The 10,027-nt window shown below is 54.6% G+C and overlaps 1 protein-coding gene across 4 annotated transcripts in view; it reads left to right on the forward strand.

The window, feature by feature from the left end:
- Positions 1-342: 342 nt before the first annotated feature.
- Positions 343-10,027, forward strand: part of KDM2B (lysine (K)-specific demethylase 2B) — a 161,859-nt gene continuing 152,174 nt past the window's right edge. For 2 of the 4 annotated variants that reach the window (XM_011948516.1, XM_011948519.1), the window contains exons 1-4: positions 1,215-1,652; positions 2,718-2,862; positions 5,809-5,887; positions 7,092-7,138. In XM_011948516.1, the coding sequence (XP_011803906.1) occupies positions 1,620-1,652; positions 2,718-2,862; positions 5,809-5,887; positions 7,092-7,138 (304 nt within the window). In that variant the 5' untranslated portion in view covers positions 1,215-1,619. Of the gene's footprint in view, positions 889-1,214; positions 1,653-2,018; positions 2,054-2,717; positions 2,863-5,808; positions 5,888-7,091; positions 7,139-10,027 lie in introns of those variants that run through there. The other 2 variants (XM_011948515.1, XM_011948517.1) reach the window with 2 other exon arrangements.

The following is a 10,027-nucleotide window of genomic DNA, read 5'->3' on the forward strand; positions in this document are numbered from 1 at the left end:
TTTAATGGCAGAAATAAAATGTCAGGCTCAAAGCCTACTATCTACAATGTCCCTTTATCGTCGCCTTCTTGCCATGTCATTTTATCAGCATCTTTACCCCCAAGATCAGGCCTAGCAGGGCGCCGCAGCTGGGGCTGGAGGAATGTTTAGGGCCAGCTTTTCTCAAGCCAAGTCCACCTGACTGTTGCTCATGAAGTGAGGACAAGGCAACCCAGAACCAGTGCTGCGGTAGTCAAAAACATTAGTAAGTGGACAGGGACCTAATGACACCCATGTATGGAGGGTGCCGATACCTCCGCTAAGAAGCCCTATAGGATTAATCAAGGGGCACCAGAGTTCCCCCCACCCATCCCAGAGCACCATGTACCTTTCCACCGACTTTTCTCCTATAAATGGCCAACAAGGGCTTACCCTTCGCTCCTGTGCGGGCTGCGTTAGGAGGCGCCAGATCCAATTCTCTTCGTCTTTCGCTCCTGAGTATCTATCTGCTCCCCTTGCCGAGCGCAAGAACCTTTAAAAAATGTCCAACTTCTGTCTCAGGACTGGTCGTCTAGTAAAGGACTCCACAGAGGCGTGCAGAATGAATGAATGAAAGGCAACGTCTTCCGGTCAGCTGCGGTCTGCAAAGGCTCTGGTCTGGCTGTATTTCCTGTTCGTGTATGTGTCCACATCTTTGAGTGCCGGGAGTTTAAAAGTTAGGCAGTCCTTATAGGTATGGAGCCGAGCTAATTTCCTTCTGAGCCCCACAAATGCCTCCTCCATATGGCAGGTCCGCAAATGGGGGGATCTGCAGAGGATCACCCCTCACGAAAAAGACATGCAGCAGAAAAGCAAAAAAAGAAAACAATTATATATACAAAATGCTATGAATTTGAGTCGGCCACACAGGTAATGTTGGGGGAGGGGTGGATGAAAGAAGAGGAAGAGGGGTAGCCCTGGGCAATAGGGGCAGGAACGGAGGTGGGGGGTTGTTTTTGGGGGTGCCAGGCCCCGGGGGCTTTCACGCCAGCATGCTCAGCTTGCATTTCCGCGCCTCCCGCTGAGGCCAGCCGTGCAAATCTGCACCTCCCTCCCCGCCCCCTCCTCCTTCCCTCCCTCCCTGCCCCGCCATCTCCGGGATGCGCCCGCCGCCTGCAACTCGGCCCTCCAAAAGTCAGCTCTGCACACAACTCCCGGGCGGCGGCGGCGCCTGCGTGCAGAGGCGCACTCGTGACCCAACAACAAAACAGCGATGCCAGGGCGCTAACGGCGCCCGGTGCCTCCCGGGCTCCCTCCCCGCCCCACACCTCCTCGGGCCGCCGTCCCCACCCCCCCAAGCCCGGGCCGAGAGCCCCCCCACTAGCCCGGCCGCGGGCTCCGAGCGCGATCGGCAACAATGTTTACGTTCCGGGGATTATGACGTCGACGCCTCCCCCCCCCACAACTGCTGAAAATGGTTTCCTAGGACTTTGCAAACGGATCTGCCTAAGTGTTGGTGCAAAACTTTGTAGATCTCGGCTCTGGCTTGCTTTATTTATTTATTTTTTGGTTTGTTTTCTTTGGTCTTCTCTCCTTCCCCCCTCGGCCAAAATGCAGGGGGCAGGAGTGTTGACAATTAATTGGTGAACTCTCCTAAAAAAATGGAGGCAGAGAAAGACTCTGGAAGAAGATTGGTGTGTAGCTTTTTTTTTTTTTTTTTTTCCAAATCTGTATCTGGCATATGATAGATCTTTTTTTTTTTTGGTTGTTTCTCGCTGCCTTTTCTTTCCTTTTCTGTATTTTGCAAGAGGACCGGGAAAAAAAATATAATAAATTGCATGCAAAAGGAAGCAAGCTGCTTACTCCTCCAGCCCCTTGTGAGGCTTAGAGTCTCAGACACTTAAGTGGGGAGGTGGTATCGGCGAAAGGCGTGGAGGGGGGCTGAGCGGGCTCGGGGTTCGCCCGGAATCTGGGGGGCTGCGGGGCCGGGCGCTGGGCGGTGGAGGGAGGAGGCAGGGGGATGCGGGGAGTGGTGGGGGAGTCTCCTTAGAAGTGAGTGTGCGCGCGCGCTCGTGGGGAGATGAGGCAGCTGCTGGTGCGTTTTGGGGTCTCCGATCCGAGCTTTGTGGCGGGCCGTCTGCCTCTCCCCCTCCCAAGCCCCGATCCTCCTCCCCCCACCTCCTCTTCTTGCATTGGCGGGCGGGCGGCGGGGGCGGCTGGGGTCTCAGCCCTTCCATTTCAGCTTTCCAGCTTCCCCGGTAGCTCGGGGGCGGCTCCAGCTTTAGAAATGCTGCCGGCCCCCGGTTCCGGCTTCCCGGCTCTGCCGCCGCGGCCGCCGGGGCTGCTGTTACCGCCGAGCCGGGCGCCGCCGCGGCTCCTCCTGGGGCCTACATTTACCCCGCCAGCCCGTGTCCGGAGCCCCCTTCGCGGGTTACATAACCGGGCTCCCGGCCGAGTGGGCAAAGCCGAACACATTTCGGGGGCGGGGGGCAGGGGAGGGCCCCCAGATGTCCCTTCAATGGCTTCCAAAGACACCAGGGGCAGTACCCCGTGTGGAGCGCAGCTGGACCCCCGGGGTGCGGGCCCCTCTCCTTGTCCTGCTTTTCAGCATCTTTGGCAATTGCGCAAAGTTGCTTTGGTTGCAATGGTGGGGTGCAGGGGGCGCGCGGCTGCTGCACCTGTTAGTGCTGGCCCAGGTTGAGAGGCGACCTCCAGCCCCCCCAGTAATGTCCCGGGCTCTCTGGTTTGGGTCCTCGCAGCGCCCGATTGACCGCCAGCGATACGACGAGAACGAGGACTTGTCGGACGTGGAGGAGATCGTCAGCGTCCGCGGCTTCAGCCTGGAGGAGAAGCTTCGCAGCCAGCTGTACCAGGGGGACTTCGTGCACGCCATGGAGGGCAAAGGTGAGGCGCCCCCTCCCCGGGCCGCCTTCTGCGCTGCGGGCCGAGCGCACGTGGGGAGGGAGCTGCCGGTGGCTGGGTTCGTATTTCGCGCCCGCGTCCCCCATTCCAGGGGATCCGGTGACGAAACGAGGCCGAGCACTGGGGGGGTGGGGTGGGGTGGTGAGGGAGGAGGGCAGGCAGTAAGGGGGGCTGGGCATGGGCCTAGGCCCGGCCCGCGCCCACCACCAGCCCCAGGGTGGGCAGAGCCAGGGGGCCGGCGGACAGAGGGACCTGGGGATGGACAGGCGGACCGAGGGAGGGCGGGAGCGCGGCGTCCTCCCCCTCCCAGAGCCGGTCGCGCTCCCTGCGCTGCCTGAGGTGCCGCCGCCTGACTGGAACTGGGTTCGGGTCGCCCCTGGGGCATCGGGGTGAGGCCCCCCCAGGCCTGAAGCCTTCCCAATCCCGTTCCCGCTCGGGGACTGCCCGTGAGGAACTGGTGATGGGGGCGCGTCGGATGTTCCGGATGATGCCCCCTTAGGCCTGGGGTCTGCAGAGCCGCATTCCCCCGTGGGCTCTGCCAGATTGGATCAAGGACCTCATGCGCCCTGAAGCTGTTGACCTGAACCCCCACCTGGGCCCGAGCTGTCTAGTGCTACCGCCTTGACAGGTTGAAGCCAGGAGTTGGGGTCAGGGGTTGACTTCCCTTCGGGCTTCTGGGGGAGATCCCTGTCCCCTGGCAGTTTGAAGTGAGGAAATGGGTCTCCTTCCAGGCCTGAGACTTGGAGAGCTCTGTTCCTCGTAGGCCTACCCAATTTAGAGCGAAATTTGGGGACGCCTCCAGGGTTTTGGAGACCTTCATGGCCTGGGTTTCTCCCTGGCTCTCCTACTACGAGGGTGGTGGGGGTCACCCTCCAGATGTTAAGGTGATGCCCTGGGTTGCCTCTGAGGCCTCCAGAGCCCTGGCCTTCCCAGCCTGCAGCCAGTGTGGCTCCTGGTTGAGGAACCCAGCATTGCCTGCGGGCTTGGGGTTTTGAACATGCCCTACCTAGCCTAGCCTTCCTAGGCCCTTCACTCATTTTTCCTTTTCAGATATTTCAGTTTCCTTTAAGTTACAAAGTTTCTATTTTGTTTCCCCCACGCCTGTTGGAAAACCTTCCATCCCTCAGTGAGCTGATAACCTGGAGTGCCTGCTTCCCTCCTCCAGGTTCTGGTTGAGTGGCTGTGGCTGTGGGGGTTAGCTCTGAGAAGAGACTCCCAGCTTTGCAGTTTTGTGATTTCTCTTTTGTGCCCATCGCCTCCTGGGGCACTGGGCTCCGGTGGTGAGGGGTAGTAGCTGGGGGAGGGAAGAAGAAACTTCTCCCAGCCTGCCTGGTCCTAGAGCAGGGTGCTAGTCCCAGCTGATTTAAATTTCTCTGCATAAGTGGAATTTTAATTCCTCTCCTTTCTTCCCCCATTTTTACTGAGTTGAGTCGTTTGGCGGATCCTACGTGCAAACAATATGCAAACTTCCTAGTCATTTGGGAGGAATTCTCAGCCCAGGATTTCAGAGCTTTTTCTCAGGCTCATTTGAGGAAGTTGAAGCTGACCCTGGGGGATGGGGTGCTTTGGGTGGGTGGGTCTGAGGGCCGGTATTCCAGGCAGGGAGAGCTAACGCGTATCCTTAGATCTGCTGTCCCGGCATCTTTCAAAGGGGAGGGCCCAGGGCTTTGCTCTTTAATTCAGATCTGGCCCCAAAACTTGAGGGAGGAGCTGAGAAACAGGAGCCCTTAGCCTGGATTCAAAATAGAAGCTTCTTAAACTTCTCTTCCTTTAAATCCTTAGGAATCCCCATTCACTGTGAGCCCCTGGGGATCTGAGCTGCTGAGGTCAGGGCTTTCCCCGGCTTTGGGTTTTGTTCTCTGTCTCTCTTCGGAGGGGAGTTGTCTTGGCCTCCTCCTCCCCCAAGGCTGCCCTGGGAACTGTTTCCCTGGGCTAGCAGCTTCAGTGGCCTGAGGCCTCTTCTGTCTCCCTTCCGACGGTCGGAGAGGCCTTCTTACCTTGTGGATTACTTTAGTTACCTGCGGATTTGGGGGATGTGAGAATTTATCTCAAGCTCCATCACCTTCACATTCAAGGGTGTATGGTTGGGTCAGATTCACTGGTTTCAGAATTGGGGAAGGAAAGAAATTAGAGGCCTCCTTCATCCTCCAGGACTTTGGGTAAGGATTTGGGGACTGTACTAGAAAAACCCCAGAGGGAGAGAGAGCCCGTGAATTTTCCTTGGGTCTTGCTATGCCCCCTTTACAGAGCCTTCCCCTGGGGAGCCTCCCTCCCGGTTATCCAGCTGAATCAAGGACTGTGATGGCTACAGCAGAATTTCACTCTTAAGACAACAAAGCTGTGCCCAGTTCCCTAGTTATTTTGGCACCAAATACACAGTTTCCAGGGAAACCGGCTTTTCCCCCCTCCCCTTCACTATGCAGGATATTACAATAAGATTTTCACTGATGCTCAGCTACAATGAGGGCCCTCCTCCCAGCCTCCTCTCTGGGCCTTCAGATCCTCCCAGGTGGCATTCTTCAATTTTGCAGTCCCTTTACTTTCTGAGCGCGGCTTGGGATGCGTGTCTCTGTCTATCCCTCTTTCTCAGCAGTGGCTGGGGCTCTTTTTGTGCCGGGCTCTTTTGAGTCTTCCTCCCCAACCCTCGCTGGCTTTGGGCTGTTCGTTGACAAGTTTGGACCGGTGGGGCGTGCCGAGAATGACTGACTGACTAGGCAGAGGAGCTGATCGCTGGCATGGCTTCTCTTGGGCTTTGCCTAATCCATTTCCCGATCATTTTCCAAGGAGCTTTTGCTGTACAGCTGGTGCCTGCATCTCCTGGACCCCCTGCCCCTTCGTCCATCAGTTTTCTTCCCCTAACCAACAGATCCCGGTTCATTTGCTCCTTCGTGACTTAACCAACTTGTTTTAATTCAAATATCCAAACAGATTTCAACTATGAGTACGTACAGAGAGAAGCTCTCAGGGTTCCCCTGATATTTCGAGAAAAGGATGGACTGGGAATTAAGTAAGTTGCTGAAACTAATCGCTCCTTCCCCCGTCTTCCTCCCTAACATACTTTATAGCTTGGGATGGCTTTCTTCCACCCTCTTCCCACCTCTCATCACTGAGAAGGATCTTTTTTCATGATCTGGGAACAGCATCTCCTTGTTCAAGGCCTAACAAAGGGGAAACACTCTCCAAAGACTGGTCTTTTGCAGGGACCTTGGGCAGAGAGAGGACATAGGGTAATTAAGCAGTGTTGACTTTTTCCCCTGACCCACCCCAGTTACACTCAGTGACCTCCTACAGAGAACTGTACCTCTCCTCCTTCCCCTTGCTCCAGATCAGGAGACTGAGGTAGAGCCTGAGCTGCAAAGGGACTAGCCAGTCTCTTAAGCCCAGACCCAGGGCACCTAGACACATGTTTCTTACGCAGATTCCCACTATGTGTGTTTCCTGGGGTGCCAGTGTCTCCCTCTCTTTGCCTGCCCCGCAGCCTGCCCCTCCACTATGTCTGTTTTCATTCACTGAGATCTGTCAGAGCTCCAGGTGGGGGAGAGGTCTGGGAGGCAGGCTGGAAGAACAGGTTTGTGCCCCTTGGGCAGGTGTAGGGGAGGAGGCTTGGGGTGTCGTTCCAGGCAGCCTCTCTCCAGCATCTGCTCCCAGACTTGCTCAAGAGTCCATTCCTATGAGTAGGATTTAAACCTTGGGCATCATGGTTAATTAATAGTGAATGGTAGCCCGTATTACCACATCCCTGGAACTGGTACAATGCGTGTCTTTTATTCCCTCTACACTTAAAGGGGTCCGTCCCACTTTGCATACAACTCCTTATGGAGAGTATTTTCTAGAGGGAGAAAGAGACCTAGAGAGGACCACCCACCCTAAAAGAAAGCAGGCGTTTGAATGTCTAGCTCTGGCCTTTACTTTTGACCCCACACTTCCGGCTTCCCTGGAAAAATGGGGTGGACAGTGGTTGTCCCAACCTCTGCTGGGGTTCAGGTTTGAGTTGCCTCTTAGGGTAGGGAAGGGCCTCGGTGGTTCTGGGGTGACCCTCCCTGGAGGCATCAACTGGTCTACTTCCCTCCCTCTGGATGGTCTCATTTTGAGTTCCCAAACTGAGGGCAAAGGGCCTCTCTTGGAAAAATGGCTTTCCCCCGGGCCCAGGGTAGAGTCTAGCTCTGTCGTTTCTGGCCTCTCACCAAACGTCTGTGCTCCTCTTTCCCCAGGATGCCTGACCCTGATTTCACAGTCCGAGACGTCAAACTCCTAGTGGGTAAGTCGCTTGCCGTGTGTGTGGCTCAGAGATGCTGAAGTAGGGAAGGGGAAAGAGGCGGTCACCACCTGCCCATTCAGACTTTTAACTGCCTCTGAAAACAGTCCCCACGGGAGGAGGCAGGAGCAGGTGTGAGCTGCAACCGTTTCATTCTGGAGAACAGGTAGGATTGCAAAGTCATAAGAAGCTGTATCAGAGGGCGTTTGCCGGTACACAGTTTTATGAGGCCCATTTGGACACTGCCTCCAGCCTGGGTGTCAGCGACGCAATCTGAGATCTCTCCTCCGCATTTGTTTGTGGGTTGCCGGGTAAACACTGGGTGCTTTATGATCCCTCATAGACTTTCAGGCTTTCGAAGGGAGGGGCTGTTCCTCCTGCTTCCTTGGGGTTCTCGACAGGCCTGGGGCAGGGCTTGGAACTGCGAGCTCAGCAAATGCACATGAGCTCCCTGAGCACCTGCAGGTGGCTGATGACTTAGTACTCTGGATGCTCGGCCAGATAGTAGGTGGCATTTCAGATCTTACAGGCAGTTGTTCAATCAATCTATTCTTTCCAGAAAAACACTTTTTGGCTACTTGGTGGCCAAGGTCAGAGTTGCAAACGGATGGATAAGTTCCCTGCCCTCTTGGTGGGTACAAGAGGCAGTCAAGAAGTAAACAGTAGGCTGAGGTGGTGGCTCATGCCTGTAATCCCAGCCCTTTGGGAGGCCGAGACGGACAGATTCCTTGAGCCCAATAATTTGAGACCAGACTAGGCAACATGGTGAAACCCTGTTTCTACAAAAAATTAGCTGGGTGTGGTGGTGCGTACCTGTAGTCCCAGCCACTCTGGAGGCCAAGGTGAGAGGATCGGTTGAGTCCAGGAGGCACAGGCTGCAGTGAGCTGAGATCGTGCCACTGCACTGCAGCCTGGGTGACAGAGTGAGACCCTGTCTCAAAAAAAAAAAAAAAGTAAACTCTTTACAATGATATATCTGGCTGGGCACAGTGGCTCATGCCTGTAATCCTAGTACTTTGGGAGGCTGAGGCGGGAGGATTGCTTGAGGCCAGGAGTTTGAGACCAGCCTGGGCAACATAGTGAGACCCCATCTCTTAAAAAAATAAATGAGGCTGCGCGTGGTGGCTTATGCCTGTAATCCCAGCACTTTGGGAGGCTGAGGCGGGAGGATTGCTTGAGGCCAGGAGTTTGAGACCAGCCTGGGCAACATAGTGAGACCCCATCTCTTAAAAAAATAAATGAGGCTGCGCGTGGTGGCTTATGCCTGTAATCCCAGCACTTTGGGAGGCTGAGGCGGGAGGATCACAAGGTCAAGATTTAGAGACCAGCCTGGCCAACATGGTGAAACCCTGTCTCTACTAAAAATACAAAAACTAGCCAGGCATGGTGATGGGTGCCTATAGTCCAAGCTATTTGGGAGGCTGAGGCAGGAAAATAGCTTGAACCCGGGATGCAGAGGTTGTGGTGAGCCAAGATCGTGCCACTGCACTCTAGCCTGGGCGATGGAGCGAGACTCCGTCTCCAAAAAGAAAAAAAATTAGCCAGGTGTGGTGGTGTGTGCCTGTAGTTGTAGCTACTTGGGAGGCTGTGATGGGAGGATCGCTTGAGCCCGGGAGTTCCTGCCTGCAGGCCATGATTGCATCACTTCACTCCAGCCTGGGCAACAGAGCAGGACCCTGTCTCTAAAGTAAATAATAGTGATAAAATGAAATGTCCTTTCTGATGGTGACAGGGCTATGTAGAAATAAACAGAATAATGGCATGGCACGTGGTGGGGCTGCATTTTAGATAGGGTGGTCAGAGAGGGCCTCTCTGGGATGAAGAGGGGCATTTGAACAGAGACCTGACTGATGAGAATCAGCTGTGGGAAAAGACATTCTAGGCTGAAGGAATAGCAAGGGCACCCAGAAGGTGGGGATAAACTTGGAATGTGGAGGAACTGAGTGAGTGAGTGAGTGAGTGAGAAAGCAGCAGAAGAGGGGCAGAGGCCCTGGAGCTGGGACGTGAGGGCCTCCCAGGGCCCTGTAGGGAATTTGGGTTTGACTTCTAGTGTGTTGGGAAGCCATTGGGGAGCTTTAAAGTGGGGTGAAGGGAGTATCTCTGTGATCTGATTATTTTCTTGGGATGGGTTTGAAACGTTTCTGTTTAATTTTATTTGTATGTTTTAGAGACCAGTCTCGTGCTTCTGTCCCAGCTAGAGTGCAGCGGCATGATTATGACTCACCATAGCCTGCAACTCCTGGGCCTAAGTGATCCTTCCGCCTTAGCCTCGAGAATAGCTGGGACCACAGGCATGTACCACCACACCCAGTTATTTATTTTTGTAGAGATGGGGTCTTGCTACGTTGCCCAGGCTGGTCTTGAACCATGCACCTGGCCACATTTAACCCCCTCTCTGCTAAAAATACAAAAAATCACCAGGCGTGTTGGCACATTCCTGTAATACCAGATACTCGGGAGGCTGAGGCAGGAGAATCACTTGAACCCGGGAGGCAGAGGTTCCAGTGAGCTGAGATCGCATCACTGCGCTGCAGCCTGAGTCAGACTTTTCCCAAAAAAGAAAAGGCGCAAGTCGTTGGTTTTAGTATATTCACAATGCTGTATAACCATCCCTACTCAATTCCAGAATATTTCTGTCACCCCAAAAAGAAACCCTGTATCTCTCAGTTCCCCTATCGCTCTTAGATTAGCATGACCACTAATCTGCCTTGTGTGTGTCTATGAAGTTGCTGATTCTGGACATTTCATTCAAGTGGAATCATAAAACACACAATCCTTTGTGTCTGGCTCCTTTCACTTGGCGTCATGTTTTTTTTTTTTTTTTTTGAGACGGAGTCTCGCTCTGTTGCCCGGGCTGGAGTGCAGTGGCCAGATCTCAGCTCACTGCAAGCT

This window comes from Colobus angolensis, unplaced genomic scaffold (genome assembly GCF_000951035.1).
Source record: "Colobus angolensis palliatus isolate OR3802 unplaced genomic scaffold, Cang.pa_1.0 Scaffold28, whole genome shotgun sequence".
Classification (NCBI taxonomy): domain Eukaryota; kingdom Metazoa; phylum Chordata; class Mammalia; order Primates; family Cercopithecidae; genus Colobus; species Colobus angolensis.